The 18534-nt window shown below is 41.4% G+C and overlaps 1 protein-coding gene across 1 annotated transcript in view; it reads left to right on the top strand.

The window, feature by feature from the left end:
• The window catches only part of col8a2 (collagen, type VIII, alpha 2), a 44897-nt gene extending 27291 nt beyond the window's left edge, over nt 1–17606 (top strand). Inside the window, exons 2-3 of the mRNA XM_071499421.1 lie at nt 7449–7640; nt 12180–17606. Coding sequence (XP_071355522.1) covers nt 7478–7640; nt 12180–14083 — 2067 coding nt within the window. The 5' untranslated portion in view covers nt 7449–7477 and the 3' untranslated portion in view covers nt 14084–17606. The remainder of the gene's footprint in view (nt 1–7448; nt 7641–12179) is intronic.
• The last annotated feature ends 928 nt before the right edge of the window (nt 17607–18534 follow it).

Below are 18534 nucleotides of genomic sequence, written 5' to 3'. Positions count from 1 at the left end.
CTGTTTACTTCTTGGAAACCCATAATTTATAAAATTTCTATGACTTTTATGTGATGAATGCGTCACTGTTACCTTTGTTAACTGCATATGTACTGTGCTAGAGTGGAAAGCATCATTTTTAATTGCTTTCCCCTCTCATGTTCTCCTGTTTTCTCTATTCCTCACCGGACCTTTACTGTTATGTTAGATTAAGAATAACAGAGAGCTGGGTATATGTCAGTACCAGCAGACTTACAGAGGGGAAAAAACGCCTTGCTTGGTCAGGTCTTGGCAGCAAACAATAAAAGTATTCACACCAGCAATGAGCAGCGCAAAGAGCGGGAGGCTTAAGGAGGAGAGAATAAGGGGAATCGGAGGGGAGGAGGAGGAGGAAAGAGCTGGGGCTGCCAGTCGAGACAGAGTGATCATTCTGATTTACAGGAGATTATATCACCAGGGGTCATCAAAGTTTTCCCTTTTGAGGTGAGGTCATATCCACAGTGCCCGCTAACACACACTCGCCTATACAGTTATATATTCCAATACATGAATCTCTATGTTTGTGTTAATTTCAATTTTTGCACATGATGAGAAAATGATACGAAGTCAGGAGTTTCAGGTTTTGAGAGCGTGGATGTGTTCTTTCAGTGGCTTGTCCTCCTGGATTGACAAGCTGAACATTTATTGCTCTGGAAAGGTGGAAGCAGATCGTCTTTATGAGATTATTTTTTTTACTCTTTCCTCTCGATTACCTAATCAGGCGCTCATATTAGGTTTAGGTGCACTGTCGGGTCAGACAGAAAGGTATAGCTGTGTCTGTCTGCCTACAGACTCTTGCTTTCCCCTGTTCTCAGCTCTCCCATACTGTAATGCGACTGGTTTCTTGGCAGGTCAGGGGTTAGTCTGGATCTTTTGCAGACTTTCAATTTGTCTCCCCTGAACTGAAATGCTTCACAGAAAGATGAGGTGATAGAGCATGAATCGGTGAAGCAGCAAGGGGCCAGTCTGGCAAATATATTGTAATTAATATCCTTTTACTTGCCAGAAACAGCTCCTGCTCTGGGCTGAAGAACAACTGAGGGTCACACTCTGCACATGTGTGAGGTCCTATAGGTTAATAATCCTGTGACTAATTATCCTCACTTTGACTGCTTCACCCTTTGTCCCTGCGTACTCACACGTACACTTTCCATCCATCCAATCCATCACCCCCTCAGTCTTGCGATTAGCACGCCTGCTTCTGCACTTAGTTCAGTGCCCAGGGGCATTAAACGTGTTTCTCTGAATGAAGTCATCAAGAAATGAAAACCCTCTATCTGCACTCTTTTCCTCTCCCCATGTTTTCTTCACACCCCTTTAACCTGTCCCACATTGTTTTATTCTTTTACTTGTTCCCTCTTTAACCACTTCATCAGCAGAACCTCACCCCCTAACATCTCTCAGTCCTTTTCACACCCACTCTGACCCTCAGGGATGTTCGGAAATCACATGCCCGCTCCACAGGTACCATTTCCTGAATTGATGAGTCTCTTTTCCTTCATTTCCTCTGTGTTTTATTAGTTGTTTTTTTTTCTCTCTGCTGAAGCAAAATTAGGCTTTTTTCAATCCTGTCTTCAGTTCAGCCATTGGTATATTTTTGACTGTCACCTTCTATTTCGCTTCTTTCCACAAACAAGGTGGCACAGTCATAACAGCTTCAGTGGAAGATGACAACAAGCAAGACAGATGACAGACATGGGCAGGCGTGACGGATTAATAAAAAATGAGGATGTGATTGAATGTTCATGCTCCTGCACTTGAGCAGGCAAGTGCTGGGTGTGTAAAGTTGAGGAGTGCCCTTTGTGTCATCTGCCGCACAGATATACTGTATATCATCGTTGTTACTACCCAGAGGGAGGAGAGAGAGGGAGAGATGGATGAAGTCTGTCTGCCTCTATGGCTTCCAGAGAGCAGGCGGGGCTGGATGAAGAGACATGGCTCGAACACACTCTCTCTATTTGAAATAATTAAGTCTGCTTAATCGATAATGCTGCAGCTCAAGCTGTTGCATTAAGGAACTATTTGACCATGTGGTGTAAATATGAGCCCATTTCAATAAGGATGGAAATAAATTGCAAGAAAAAATGAAAACGGACATTTTGGTGTGTCTGTATATTTGTACTGTATACTGCATACTGTAATTGTAAGTGAGTAAAAGTGTGGTCTGGCACATGTGAATCAGCATGTTACAGCAGAAGTATGCATCACGTCTGGACATTAAAAAGAATAATTTACAGTCCTTCTCATGGCTGCACTGTAATTTACTAATGATTCAGTGGAAACACTAATGAGAGAACATAGGAGCTTTTATTGTGGCGGTGCAGGAGGGGCAACTTTTTCCTGAGAAGCAACCAAACAAAACCTTCAATACAGTCTCCAGCTGGTGGCAACTGAAGTAACACATGTTAATGTCTCATCACATATGCATTAGCTTTATACCCTCTTTTATACACACACACACACACACACACGGACACATTGCGTTAACAGCCACATGTTTCCCCAGTGCTTATTTGCACAGTGTTGAGTAATACAGGGTGTCTTCAAAGTCACCAAAAACTGTGACCACCACTCAACTATTATGCGGTGAGCTGACACCGGAAAGGTGTAATGGTACAAGTGCAACTCAGGCAGGAGGAGGGATTACCTCATTCAAAAGAAGAAGGTGATTCTCCAAATAGCCCCCCCCCCCTCAGACTCAATAAGAGCTGTATGACTCCGGCTTCCAGCATGTTGTGTAACTGCTGCACTCACTTTCTCCCTTCTCTGTTTTTCCCTCTCTCTCTCTCCGATGTATGTATAGAACAAGGCGTATACACACAGGTCAATGGTCAATGGAGTCCTGTGTTGTCTGGAACCTTAGCAGTTTTTGGGCCTGTTTGTGTATGTTTGCCCAACGTCTGCAGGTGCATGTCTTTTTACTACAAATCTGTAAAATCCGTTAATACTCAAATGTCTAGACTACAGATTGAATAATAAACCACAGATGTATGAATTGAATTTAAGTCTATAAATTGAATTTGCATTTAAGTATGCCTTTCTTCCCCTCTAGTGATGGAAATTCATTCCTGCTGTCAAAGGGAAGTTTCCAACATTCGCTTCTGAATTTACAAGAAGAGATTTTGGTAAAGGATGTCGGCTGTGGTTGTATAACAGCTGACCACACCTGTGGGTCCATGGTCACCGTTAGGAATGGTTATGGTCATGGTTGTGGCTTGGGTTTGTCAGCATTAGATGAGTCAGCTAAAATATGTGGTCGGGTTTTAAGTGCAGTTGTCTGCGAGGCCTGTGGTTGTAACCAAACTAACCATCATGAACCTTGGTTATTGTTGAACCATTTGGTGTTTTTGTAGAAGGCACGCATTACGCGGTACATGATGTTCAGGTGATGATTCCTCCACTCAAGGAGCGGCTCAAGTATTCACCACAAAAACAGCCACCTCCTCTTCCCTCCATGACACTAAATCCTCACGCTCGGTCTACCTATAATCTCTCTGTGGCACGTGGTTTAGGAAATGCCTGGTAGTCTGGATCCACAAATGTACCGCGTAAGGGAAGAGGAGGCAGAGCACCTTCAACCTCACCTCCCCAGTGCTGTTGATTTCATTAGCGGGTAGACAGAGCAGTTAGGGAAGTGTGTGCTTGGCTTGAGCTCCGCTGCGGTGTCTGTGTCTCTTCTGCCTGTCTGAGCAGGCCACTTGAGATGCTGCTGAGTATGGGTTTGGAGGCTGTCGAGTCTGCTCTGGCGGCCCAAAGCCATTGCAGATTAGCATTTCGGCTCTGTTAAAATGGCATCCAACACATGTTCGAGAAAGGCGACGACTGCAAGTTTCATGTTTGGTTTGTGCTGGTGACTTGGATTACCAGGTGGTTTGGAGACAGATCTGTGAGGTGCATCTGGTGTGGGAAAAATAGGATGTCTGTCTGTTTATTTTATGTGCATTTTCCAACATATATCTATGTTTGATGTGGGTATGGATTGGTTTACTGAAGAGCCCTACTAGGAAAAGGCCGAGGGGCCCAAGGACTGAGGAGGCCCTTTTAATATTATCCATCAATCTGTCAATAACAATCCAAAATTTGTTTTTCCCTTGTTTTTTCCTTCTTATTGCTGCTACATACTGCATACTGAAGCTACAACAACACTTCATTAAAATACAGTTAGATTAGCCTCTCAGGTTTTCTTTGACGGTTTCCTGTAATATTTGTATGTAGTATTTTGTATACTATGTGTACAGAGGAGTGTAGTGCAGATCTGCTGTGGCAAGGAGCTTTTGACAGCCTCTTTTCATCTCCACTGTGAGCAAAATACTCAAATTCAGGTGCAGTTTTCATCATTAGTTCACTTGCAAAAAGTCACTGAAAGAGATGCAAAGTGACCACAAAGAGAAGCAAAATGACCACAAATAGCAGCAAGATCAGATTTAAAATAGAAGCAAAAAGCAAACAAACAAACAAACAAACAAACTCTGTCAATTGTGGCCACATTTTGTGGTCATTTATGGTCATTTGTTCACCCTTTTATATGCCTGGCCTATTTTCTCACAGTCCGTCCACAGATGTGGGCGTCAGACGTAGCATTCAGTAATTTGACAGCTGTCTGGCAAAGTGCTGACTGTAAGAATGCGATGGTGGAGTTGGCGGTGCCCTTTTACACCCGAGGGTCAGACTCGCCGCTATTTCCTCATTAATGCTACTTTTCTGTTCTGCTGTTTCTTCCTTTGTGTATTTTTGGATCTGTTGCTGTAATGTGTGTGGTGATTTCTTTTCTCAGTAAAATCTGTTTTATATAAAGTGTCACTGTGCCTGCCAGACAAGGCTTTTTCGCTGTAACTTTGGATGCTGCTCACGTTTAATGACTGAGGGAGGCTTTGATTCGCCATTAGCTCCTCTCTCCTCTCAGACCCCAGGTTTTTGTCATGGTTTGTTTTCAATGGACCGATTTTTATGTGAAAATGGAGGAAAGTTAACGAGTTTGAGTATTTTCAAGACACGCCGCGTAACCACTTACCAGAGGTATATTGTTTTCTCATGCATGCCGAGAGTGCGTGCGCTGTTATGTGGGTGTTCTTGTGTGCGAGAGCATGTAAGAGTCTTGGTCCAGCAGTGGCCCATGGTGGCCAGCCAGAGAGGATTGCGTGAGACTTTTTAACAACGTCTGCTGAGCTTTTCAGTGAAAACATTTGATAAACAGATTGTGGAGGTCTGTGAACCACCCGTTTGTGTCTGATCCCTGTTCACGCACAGCTTCTGTACTTTAGTGTGTGTTGCACTGGCTCTTCAGAGAGTTTGACGCCTGCAGAATGGTGAGCATCCAGAGCCGCCTGTTAAATTACATCTGCACCAAAACCACAGACCCCCATACCAGACGAGCCTCTTTGCCAGCCAGCCGGCAAGTCGGCCAACGACCAAACACTACCCTCCCAATACTGGTCTCTTTTTCTCCTGTTTGTTTCTCTTAACATCTTTGTCTTTGCTTTCTTCAGTTTTCATAGATTAAACTTTGGTGTGAAAGTTTTAGATGTGTTATTTGATTCATCGTGGCAAAGACTCCAGCAACATAAACAAGCATAAACAGACACCGCAGACGCACACACTTATGACTAATTACAAAAAAAGAAAACCCAGACAAACATTTAGGTAAATGGCTGTAAAACAAGAATTTGACTGCCTAGCTATGTGGTTGCTAAACAATCACAGACAGCAGCGAGGAAAAGCTGTAAAACAGACCTGATTTCGGCACACATGGTGGCAATGAACACACCTTTTTCTAAGTACATGTGATTTGAAGTCTGCTGTGAACTCCCGGATTACTCCTGAATACCTGCTTCCAATTAACTGCAGTGTGTGATTTGATGTAATTTTCAAATTAGAAAACGTCGGATCATTTTCAAATTATAAAATGTCAACTTGTGTTGCAGTAATTCCTCCTGAGCCTCAGGGTAAACTTTCAGAGAGAACTCTCCCCTACCTTATGCAATCCAAATCTGAGTCCATCTCTGCAGAGACAAGCAGGCCTGTCTTTCACATGCACGATAACATGACTAGTATGATATAAAGGAGGGGAGATTAAGGACGTAAATGATTATTTTATGTGAACAGATCAGGTTTTGATATGGCTGGATGCCTACAGACTGTATGATCAGGGTCTAAGAGGTGACAATTAAGAAATTAAGTGTCTCTCTCTTGTGTCTCATTTGTTTTGCAAAATGTCACCTCCCACATCCCTGTTATCATTGTGACTTTGCCGCTTCGTCTTGTAGACACCATTCCACCTCAATTAAATCAGTAAATTCCTGGCAGCTTAATTGAAAGAAACTAGCAGTGAACAGTCTTTCACAGCTATGCATCATTTCATCTTCATCCTTCGACAGTTTCCATGCCTAACATAAGTGTGACATTTCTGGCATTAACTCCTGATAGTCATCAGTCCGCAGAGAGCTGACGAAAACAGCTCAGGGGAGAGCTGCAGTTGAAATTAATGCCAATTTCACACATCACTTCAACAGTTAAAGCCAGTGGTGGACTCTTACAGTTGCTCACTTACGATACACAAACACACTAACTATCCTGTGGCGGTTTCCTGTTCGCACCTGACCACGGTTGTGAAAATATTTGGCCGAGCGCGATGTGGTCATGTCTTCCTGTAGTAAATTAAAGTCAACAGATGTGCCTGTCGCAGTTGCTGAGGGCCATCTAGACCAAATACTATCCTAGCCAAGTACTTCACACACACTGTACCTGAGCAGCCACTGACTTACAACATTTGTGTGCACTTGCATCATGTGTTTGTGCATACAAAACTTAAGAAATCATTTCAATTTACCCTTCACCAGTGCTGAAGATGGTGTCTGTGTTTAACAAATTGGTGCATAGCAGGACACACAGTTATGTATGCCTTTGTAGATGCCAGCCAATCTTTTATCGTTTTATGTTTGTGCAGACATATCAAGCACTTCCCATGCTTTGTGAAAGAAACATGTTTCCTCAGTTTCCTTGGTTTTCTTTGGCAAACTCTCTGCTGCTGGCTTGGATAGGACATAGAGGATGTAGAGAAAATGTAAGGGTAGATCTTCACATCAGAAGAGATTCAATATCCCTGCATGCCTTCAAAATGCTTGCGGTATATTAATTCAGTAATTTCAACTGATAATGAGTAAATGCATGTTTCAAAAGGTTAAATTACTGTCTTTCAAGTATTTGCAATCAATCATATGTATGGTGTTACGTAAGGTGCAGTGAAGCATAATGGCAAGATTTCAAACAGAAAAGTTCCATAATTCTCTATCACTTGATACATGTGGATGACAATGACTTCTCTGTGACTTGTTGTCTTGAGCTCCAGTCCACAATAAAAGGCAATGGTAATATACATGTATGTGTTGCATCTGGTCTTTTTACCCTCTGCCCTCTTTTTCTGTTGCCTCCAGTTTTTTGTGTGTGACACCTGAAGCCTGGGATGCTGGTGACCATGCTGTTGGCTCCTGTTTGTGTGCTGCTGATGCTGGGGGGGCGTGCTCTTGCTGGAGGCTATCCCCCCATACCCCAGGTGAAGTACATGCAACCCATGATGAAAGGGCCTATTGGACCCCCATTTCGAGAGGGCAAGGGACATTATGTTGGTAAGTAATATACATGTGTGTCTTTTACTTTAATGCCTCACTCAACAACTCTGCAGGCCGATAGGTCCACTTACACAATTCAGCAACAGTCCACTGGGTCAATGGAGGCACTGATATTTAAGTCTCAATGTCTCCCTTATGTTAATTCCAGCATTCACAAATACATTCACTAAATAGTGCCTGGCCCAAAGTCATTTCCTGCAAACAGTATATTTCTTTGTGGTATCCCGTTGTCAGACAGCCGAGAATTAGATATTTTTCCAGCTATTTGAACCAAAGTGAGCATGATAATTATCATACGATAATGATCATACTGTACAAAGAGTTGTCCAACATCGCAGTTTAAAATGTAATTGATACGGAGACCAACCCATGAACAGGACAGACTCATGCACTGAAGTCAGTGGATTAGTTTTTCTTCAGGCAGTTTACAGGCTCAATACACTGTGAGTCTCCTTGCTCTGTGGGCCCAGCAGCATTTGGCCTGAGTGCCCACTGGGCCAGTTGTTCCTGCTGCCATCTGGATGGTGTTACTTCACTGTTTATCACATGTTCTTCATCTGTAGGATGGATGAGAGAGAGTGTGAAGGAAATAAAAATAGATTAAAGAAAAGACTCAGGAAAGAGAACTGGGGAAATGAGGAGGGAATTAATCATCCTGCAAAAATGTGCATGCTGTAAATGCAATCATTGTCAAATTCGACTCAAGCCACAAATATGTTTTCTGGATCATATGAAATGTGCCTTGTTTTATCAGAAGCCCCTTCTTCAAAGCAAAATCCAAAACAAATGAGGGGCATAATTTAATTTCAGTATCATAAAATGATGTTTGACTATGAAATACTCAAAAGTTGGATTCAGATCAAATTCAGGGTTGAAATTCATCATTTAAATCTCTAACAGAAACATTAAAGATATGCTAGAATAATTTCCCACGTCCTAAATGATGTTGTCAGTAAGTGGGATTGGATGAGAACGCTTCAAGTGGTTCACATGAATACAGTGCTTTTACTGCCACGCAGTGGTCACATGTTCACATTGCACCACCACTGAAATAATCTAGCAGTCATTTTTAATAAGAGGAAATAACCTATGTCAGTAGCAGCTCATGAGAATACAACTGTATACAAAAGATATTCAATGTATGATTTCAGCTTTTGATTTCAGCAGATTTTAGTTACACATATACATGTCTGTGTCTTTAAGTATAATTTAAAATTGTCATAAGATCTACTGTATTAGGTGCAGAATCCGTATCCTGCCATGGGCTTTCATCAACTTTTACAATATAGAAATATTTTTCTGTGCTGTGACACAAAATAAATAAAGATATAAGGCATTAGTATCCTTCTATCAAACAGACCGTGATTACAAAATGAAAGCCAGGACACTGATATTTAATGTAAGACTTTTTCTAGTGTAATAATTTGAAGATTCTTTTCTGCATAAATCAGTGGGAAGAATGCACCCACATGAAAATGTGATCAGTTTGATTAATAATAGGTGTTTACTGACAAAAAAAATGTTAAAGACTAAATTAGGACTAAACTTCAAAAAATGTCATGTGTTTCATTTATGTTTCATTTAAGGTACAAGGCTATAGGTCAAGGTTAGTGATGATTTCTCCTCCACAATTACTCCTAAAGATAGGAAAGATCAAAACACCAAACTAGAACTTCACTTACTGGAGTCAGTCACAGTTCCAAGCTGTACTACTTTTATTCTGATGCCTTTGCTGCAGTTTTCCAGATTTACTCTTGAATTTTTCCTGCACACAAGCATGAATGTGCTGCAAGTTATATATCAATCTTAGCTGGCCTGACGTCACTACTTTAGCATTTTAATGTTCCTCTGGCTTGTTGGATGTTCGTGTTGCTTTGCTCTTACAAGAGCATATTTCAATACAGATGTATTTTAAAGCGCAAAACCAGTCTTTAAATCCTGGAGAGCATCATGGGAAGACATCAAGAAGCCTTTACGGCCTATCAAGGGTGAAACACCTTATCTTTCCTCTCTGGGTGATATATTAAGGTGGTTGACAGTGGAGCTACATGACAGGAAACAAGAATGACTACAAATGAGGCCGTAATGATCATTGCATGTTTTAAAACAATGTTTTTGATGAATGGAAAAAAAATGAAGAAGCAACCCGGCTATGCTTAGATCCAAAGTGGTGTAAAAATGTAGTTGGTCAGAAGGTGGCACCCTTACTTATGTTGACAAACCATAGTTTTAGACCTGCTGTCAAAAAATTTTATTTGGAGGTGAAACCAACAATGAGCACACCCAAAATCTCTTTTATTGTACAAAACCTATGGTAAATAGATCAAAGTTAAAGCTGGAAGTCAGTCACAGCCCTTACCTTGATAATGTTAAGAATCATTTTTCTCAGCACTGTTTTTGATGTTATATCTTTATCTTAAAATGTCTGCATGTCTCATTGATTGCCACTAGGGCGAAGTAGTGGCTGAAGGTTACAATACAGGATGTGATGGGAATTTCAACCTAAATTTCTTTGCAAGCTGGTGAGAAGGAAAGGAAAAGAGCAAGTTTTTCCCTGTCTCATTTATTACTGTTGATGTGCTCTAGAATAAGACAGTTTAGGTATTTCAATTAGAAATATTATTACTGGGGTTGTACTGGCAGGTGCCAGGTTTGGGAGACCATGCATCACGTACAGTAATGTGTTTATTGGGATATGGTTATATTATGCAGAGAAATTATTCACTCACAACTGAATCTTAGCCCACGAGCTTTCAGTTGGGTAGACTGGCAGTGGTTGGCAGGATGAACTGACATATATCCTGCCTTGAAGTATAACATTCAGGCACAGTGTTGCTCAGATGAGGCAGTGGAGCAACAAGTCAGTTTATGAGTTTGTGTGGCATAAACCTTCAGTTTTCTTTCTGTTACATAATCAAAACATTTGCATTTTGAGATCACTCTCAAACCCAAGTCAGTCAGATGGAAAACAGAAATGTTAACTTCTGTCCAATTGTACTATTACATAACAAATGCTCAACTCAGGAATTTATAGAGTATTACAGTTTTATATATGGATTCACGACCTGTGCAGAATATACTCTGCCTACTGCTCAGTCTGTGCTGGGATAGCCTTAATCCCTGCACAATCCTGAACAAGCAGTTACGAAAAAGAATGGATGAATAACCTGAAGAGTCAAGAAAGCATCATGCCTTTGATGGACAAAGTATAAAAGTGAATTCGGAAGACCCTTTCCAACAGACCAGACAACAGGTTTTGGATTTCAAGATATCGACAATTCCTAGGCTTTATTTTGACATGACTGAAGTTTGAATTTTCATTTCCCTATTTAATGATGTTGTGATATCAGATATCTCTTGTATGTATCTACTTAATTCATTTTTTTCACATTCCTTCTGCCCTGCATAGTTGTTTTTCCTTTAAAATGGACATTTTCTCAGACACCTCAGGTAAAGTTTTTAGGGAGTTTTTTGGGCCCTAATCCGAGTCCTTTAATATTACTATCTGCCTATATCGAGGCTGATCTGATACTTAAAGTAGTAGCTTAGGCACTACTTAATCTAACATACCTTATTTTTAAGGAGCTTCTTAAGCCAAATACTGAAGGTCAAAGTTCAAATGTATACAGTTTATCAGCTTTTGTAGGTCAAAACTAGTCTAAAAATATGTCAGAATCTCCTAAATATTACACACAGTGTTCTGTTGATTTTATTTTGAAGTGGAATGCATGGAAACTTGATCTGGCTAATAAAGAAAACCCTGTTATGGTCAGCCAGTTACCAAGGAAATTGGAGCTAAAATAGCCTAATAGTGTTGTTTACCCCAAAGTTTATATACAGCAGAAAATGGTATGCACTTTTAAAGTGGAATTTTCCTTACCAAATGCAGCCTTTTGTGTCAGATGATCTACTTGATAAATTCTTACATGAAGATGAAGCCATGTTGCCTTGTATCTAGGATCCCTGCAACTCAACACAAGCGCAACACCTCAGCTGTTTTTTAATTGCATCCTATTGTTTTATCCCTTATGGTTTTATAGGTTAAAGCAATAGACATTTTATATATTATTTATGTATTTTGCACTTTAAATTTGTTTAGTTTGAACACTTTGTACCTCAAGGTGATATAGCATCTAGTCTGCCCTCAGTCCAACATAAGAGGATAAACAAGTAGTAACTGTGAGTAGGCTATAAACCTGTATTGCAGCCATTCTCTGTCTGCAACATTCCTCCACTTTTTCCTGAAGCTCAGCTATTGGTGCTGCCTCTCTAGCTGCTCTCCATCACATTCGTCGATCTCTCATGGATCTACTCCTGCCACCACTACATCTTCAATAACTTTCTGGTGGGGCAGACTGGGTGTGAAATCATCATTGTTAGTCTAAAAATAACTGAGGAAAACAACTTGCCAGTTACATAATCAGATTGCAAGGTCAATCTGAATGGAAAATGTTATTCAACTGTTTGTTTTCTACTTCTTTTTTGTTTTGAAATACATTATTGTACTAACAACATGATCATCTTCTCTTTTTCTAGATATGCCACCCATGATGAAAGTGAAGGGGGAACCAGGCCCTCAAGGAAAACCTGGACCAAGGGGCCCACCTGGGCCACCAGGACTTCCAGGAAAACCTGGACTGGGTAAGCCAGGTCTCAATGGCCAGGTGGGCCCTCAGGGGCCTCCTGGCTTTCCAGGAATTGGTAAGCCTGGACTACCAGGTCTCCCTGGAAAGATTGGGCCAAAGGGGATGTCAGGGTTTAATGGTGAGGTTGGCCCTCGTGGTGAACCAGGTCCTAGAGGTCCTCCTGGGCAGCCTGGCCTCCCTGGCCCAGCTGGTCTGTCTCTGAATGGGAAGCCTGGGCTTCCAGGCATCAGAGGCCCGCCTGGGGCTCGGGGAGAGCCAGGACTAAAGGGTATTGCTGGCCCCCCAGGTGATCGCGGGCTTAAGGGTGAGAATGGAAATGGAAAACCTGGGCCTCCAGGTGTAAGGGGTCCGCCTGGGCTGAAAGGCAGTACAGGACCACCTGGTGCTCCAGCTATAGGCAAACCAGGACCAAAAGGTTTGCCTGGACTGCCTGGTCTAAAAGGTGATCAAGGACTTCCAGGGGATCATGGAGAACCAGGAGAGGCGGGGGCTCCAGGACTGCAAGGTCTTCCAGGGCCAGTTGGGTTAGGGAAACCTGGGCTAGATGGATTGCCGGGAGGACCAGGTCCCCTAGGACCAAAAGGTGAGGCAGGAGCCAGGGGTCCTCCTGGATTTCCTGGGGCTCCTGGCTATGGAAAACCTGGTCTAAGTGGGCCAAAAGGAGATAAGGGCCATGGTGGGTTGCCTGGACTCCCAGGGGACAAAGGAGAGCAAGGAATGGTGGGCCCAATTGGGGAGCCAGGTCTTGATGGACAACCAGGGCCACCAGGACTTCAAGGTCCAATGGGACTCCCAGGAAAACATGGAATGCCAGGACTGAAGGGAGAGTTGGGGCCCCAGGGCCCTCCAGGACTGCCTGGCATCAGAGGTGACCAAGGCCCAAGCGGACCCCCTGGAAAACCTGGCATTCCTGGGGAAAAAGGTATCCCTGGACTTAATGGTCCTTTTGGAAAACCCGGACCCAAAGGTGAAGCAGGACATATTGGCCTACCTGGGAATCCAGGGCTGATGGGTGCTCCAGGGTCTAAAGGTGAGCAAGGGTTTATAGGAACTCCAGGCCCCAGGGGCCAGTCAGGAATTCCTGGTCTTCAGGGGCCCATGGGTCCCATGGGGCCACAGGGTGCTCCTGGCCCGAAGGGTGAACCTGGACTTCCAGGGCCTCCAGGACTTGGTAAATTTGGAGAGAAGGGAGCTATGGGCCCCCAAGGTCCTCCAGGAAAACCAGGCCCTTCTGGGCTTAATGGTAACCCTGGTCCTCCTGGTCCTCCAGGACCACCCGGTCCTCCAGGAAATGGCCAAACAGTTGTTGCAGGGCCAACAGATACACAGTTGGAAGGGGATGAAGTACCAGGGGACAGGAAGGGGTCTGTGTACAGTCAAGTTCCTCTCTCTGCCTCTGTAGCACCAGCCTTCACAGCCATCCTCACCACACCTTTTCCTCCCTCTGCTATGCCAATCAAATTTGACAGGACCCTATACAATGGGCAAAATGCCTACAGCTCCGCTACCGGCATGTTCACTGCTCCTTTATCTGGTGTCTACTACTTTGCGTACCACATGCATGTAAAGGGAACTAGCCTGTGGGTGGCACTGTACAAGAACAATGTACCAGCCACCTACACCTATGATGAATACAAGAAAGGCTACATGGACCAGGCGTCTGGTAGTGCTGTCCTAGAGCTGAAGGAGGGTGACCAGGTATGGGTCCAGATGCCCTCGGATCAGGCAAATGGCCTTTATTCTACCGAGTACATCCACTCCTCCTTCTCAGGATTCCTGCTCTGTCCCACATAACCCTTTCCTTTCCTCCAAATATGTTCCTGTATTGGCACCTCAGAGCAGCCCTAAACCTAAAATACCTGCAGCCATAATAGAAACACCACAAAACCCATAAAATTCTCAATATTATTGCCATCATCCTTAAATGTCTCACCCTCAATAACATGAGCAAAAGAGAAAACAAACTTTGTGAATGAAATATGGAAGTTTTAAAAAAGCAGGGGATGGAATTTCATACTGTGTTCTTTGTTTCAGTGTCCTTCAACTGTGTGTTTTGGGTTGTATTTTATGTTGGTGTTTTTTAGCTTATATTATTTTAATTATTATATTGTCATAATTTTATTGTTATTATTTGGTCCTTGTCATCATTGTTGTTGTTGTTTATTGGATTCAGACTATTAAGTGCCTTACTTTGTAATGTGCTAGTAACAGACCTTCCCATGTGACTGCACATCCTGCCCACATGCTCTGACATCATAAGGACAACATCACCAGACCCTGGGGGGTGATTGGTTCTTCTGGCTGCAGTCATGTCCCCCTCATGTTCTTATTTAAACCGTGAATACTGACATAAAGAGCAACAATACAACATAGAAAAATAAACACAAACAATAGCAAAGGAATGCATTTGGTGCTGTAAAACCATTACTTTTAATTTTTCTTTTGTTTGACCTTTTTGGTACTCTAAACAATTGCTACTTTAAAATTATTAATGGGATTAAATCTTTGTTTTTAGCGTGAGATATATATTTTGACATTTAGCATCTGTTGGATGCTTATTTCTCTGTGTCTTTCTGAATTTAGTAGCTGACCATTGAAAATGATAGGTCTGTCTTTTTTTATAATTTACCAAACTGTCCAGAAATGCAACCCACAAAAATACAATCAAAGGAAAAGGCCTTATCATTAAATTTAAACCGCCCTTTTAAGGAGGATCAACAACATCATGCAAGGACAATGCCTTTTTTTAAAACTGTCAAGACAATGTAAATTAAGGATGATATGTATGCATACAATCAATGTTTACATGTCATAGAATAGATACTGAGAACAACTGCAGATGGATTGTAAGGACACAACTACAGCTGGATCGATCTGGTCTTTCCCATTTGCACTGCAAATGCCACCACTGTGTTGTAGGCATCCTCTTCACATACTCTGACCATGACATCACTGCTCTCTGTTGGTATACTACCTACTAATAAATCAGTATCGCATTAACATTCCCAGTCGGTAACCTCTGCTGCCATAATGTTAAATTCTCATGCTGACCACATATAGCAAAACCTGTGAAGATGCTGTAAACTTAATGCTTATAAATGAGGAGGCAAATGGATAACAAGCAAAATAGATCTACTTCTTCCTTTAATTCAAGTCTCTGTGTGACTTGTTGCTGGACAAATCAGAGCAATTCTGAAATATTTGTAGTTCTGAATAAAAACACTTTTTTATTAATTCCCAAACCATTGTGTTTGTAGCTGAATTATTATTTATCTTAATGGAACATCTATGGCTACAAGGACAGGATGTGTCAGAACTGAATAATGTCGGAGTATACAGCTTGAAGTGAGAATTGATCTGCATTTACTGTATGAATAAGTAAAGGGACTTGACTGAGGCCCACAGGTTGTGAAATACAGGTTGTGTAACTTTTAACAAATTCCTGCCAGATTTCTGGGAGAGGTGCTGGGCCAAAGGGGAGAGCTATGTATTTACTCACTTCTGTTGGATAAGGCATTAAAGAAAGACACGTGCTGTGTGTGTGTGTGTGTTTGTGTGTGTTTGTGTGTGTTTGTGTGTGGTTGTATGTTCTAGTAGGTGTACCTTTCTGTCTGTCACTGTGTCAATATGTGTGTGTGTGTGTGTGTGTGTGTTGTTGTGTCACATTATCCCCCTGGCATTCAGGTCATGAACACGTCAGCAAAGATAATAATAAACTTGAATGAAGTGACAAAACGTTAGGAAGAACTAACAGGTCCTGTCAATGTTCCACAAGAAATCTGACTTTAAAATGTTTCAGCATCCTTCAGGTTTTTAAGAAAGTGCTACATACTCTAATGGTGCCTTTGCAAAGTAAGGGAACATGTAATGAATGTAATGGATCGATTATGGGAGTCAGAAAAACCTGAATTTAAATTGACACATTGAGATAAGGAGATACATTTCTAGTTAGCACTGAATGGGCTATTTCGGATATTGTTCCAGTGAGTGGCCTAATGGTGTGCAATAAATCTGTGTTGTACCAAGTCATGAACAAAAAAAGACTCTCTGGGAAGTGTAGAATATCTTTATTCAGTGGTTGCAGTTAAAGAAGACAGAAGGTAAGGAGGTCTGGTCAAAATTGTTGTGATTTAACAATGAAAAGTTGGTGCTTATATCACCATCTCTGTGCCTTTACATGCCTCAGCTCAGACAGGATTCTAATCTAAACTTGTGCCGCCCGAACTATCATTACACTGAATTTCGACTACCTTACACCCTGATGGAGGAATGTCAATGTACAGGAGGATTGTGCCAAATTTTGAGCTTTGCAATCAGAATGAATGTATACTGTTTGACTGATTTTCAATAGTTTCTACAAACCATGTTGTGTCATTATACATGATCAGAAACTTTTCTAGTTGCTTTAGAGAGGCAGTGCTAGGATAAGGCCTAATCAGTATTTTACATCTATGTAATGCAAACAATGCACTTGCTCTTGCCCTTTCTGTCTAATAACATGAACACACCTACAACTGCTATGTATCATTATTGTTATATGAGTCTAACAGACAGTCCAAGGCTCGTTATGTACTGTATGTTGCCTTTTTTTGTCGGCTTCTTTTTTTTGAACATATGAAATGGTGATGTGAGTTACATGTTGCTAATACTCGCTGTCCTTATGTTTTCATAGACAATGTCACTTGCTTGCAGAGTTTGCCCTGTGTGCAAATCATTTAACAAGTGTCAGTAAGATCCATGTACCGTCTCAATCACAAATTGCTTTGAAGTGTTTTGTCTTTCTTTATAAAAATGAACAAAAAAACAAAAAAGACACAAAAAATAAATCAAAACGAAACAAAACAAAAAACATAAGAGCAAACAAACAAAAAAAGACCCAGCCTTGCTTCGGTTTTTAAGGGATATTTGTTTGTTTTAGTTTCAGTAAATACAAACGGCCATTCCCATTTGCACATGAAATTAATGAAGATGTATTTATACATTTATGATAATTTAATAGGGATGCCAAAACCGACCACCGAAGCCTAGAACGTATAAATGGTATTTAACAGCATTGATGAGTTAAGAGCATTTACAACATGTAGTTAGCATTCTAGTGTTGTTTGTGAAGGATTATTTGTGGACTTTTATTTTCTGTTTGTGTAATGTACAATGTATCAGCGTATAGGATTTTTGTCATACAAGGCTATTGCGTGCACTCTATGCAATAGAATTTGGGTATAAAATGCACTCTTTTTGATTGAAAATGTTTGTCTGCTTATACAAAATCTACAGTACTTGATTGTATTGATACCACATCAATAAAAACTTTCTTGTATGTTGGTGTCAGGCTCCCATTTCTGTTTGCTTTAACTACATGTGTTTATTACAAAGGAGATCACGTAGAAGTCACTGCCATAATATGTTCATCATAGCAGGATTGGTAATGTTAGTAACCACTGAGTAGTAGTGGTAATTACTCATCAGTGGAGATATCTGCGTGGCACATTTGGTGTAGAAATCTGTTGCAAGTAAAGGAATGCACACTAGAGGGAGATATACAATAATAGGAAAAACAGTGTTCAGGCCTCTGATTCATCTGAAAGATCCTTGTCGGATCTGCCAGTAAGCTCAGAGTGGCACTGATAGGCTTCTGTTTATGAGTTCCAATTACTTAGATGACAAACGTGTTAGTCAGTCACTTGAAATATAATTTCATTGCAGATAACATCATGTGAGTTGGCCTAAAATGAAAGCACACACACACACACACACACACACACACACACAAGCACTTTAATAGACACACCATACTATCAATAGTTATGGCCTCCCTTTGCTCAGTTCCTCATGACATGGACTCCACAAGATGTTGGAAATATTCCTTTGAGATTCCTGTCCATGTTGACATGATTGCACATAATTTCTACAGATTTGTCTACATGCTGCCAATCTCCTGTTCTACCATACCCAAAAGGTGATCTACTGGATTCAGAACTGGTGACTGAGCAGACCATTGAAGATTGCTGAACTCATGTTTATGAAACCACTTTGAGACTGACTGATAAATATTAAAGGGCCCAAAATGTGCCAAAAAAACATGTCCACACCATTACACCAAGACCACTATGTTGGACTGTTGACACAAGTCCATGGATTCATGTTGTTGACACCAAATTCTGACTCTACCATCTGCGTGTCTTATTAGATTAAAATTCATCAGATCAGGCTATGTTTTTCCAGTTTTCAACTGTCTGGTTTTAGTG

Source organism: Trachinotus anak, unplaced genomic scaffold (assembly GCF_046630095.1).
Source record: "Trachinotus anak isolate AG129_WGS33_773 ecotype Australia unplaced genomic scaffold, CSIRO_AGI_Tana_v1 ptg000016l, whole genome shotgun sequence".
In the NCBI taxonomy this organism is placed as follows: domain Eukaryota; kingdom Metazoa; phylum Chordata; class Actinopteri; order Carangiformes; family Carangidae; genus Trachinotus; species Trachinotus anak.
This window is presented reverse-complemented; position numbering and strand designations above follow the sequence as displayed.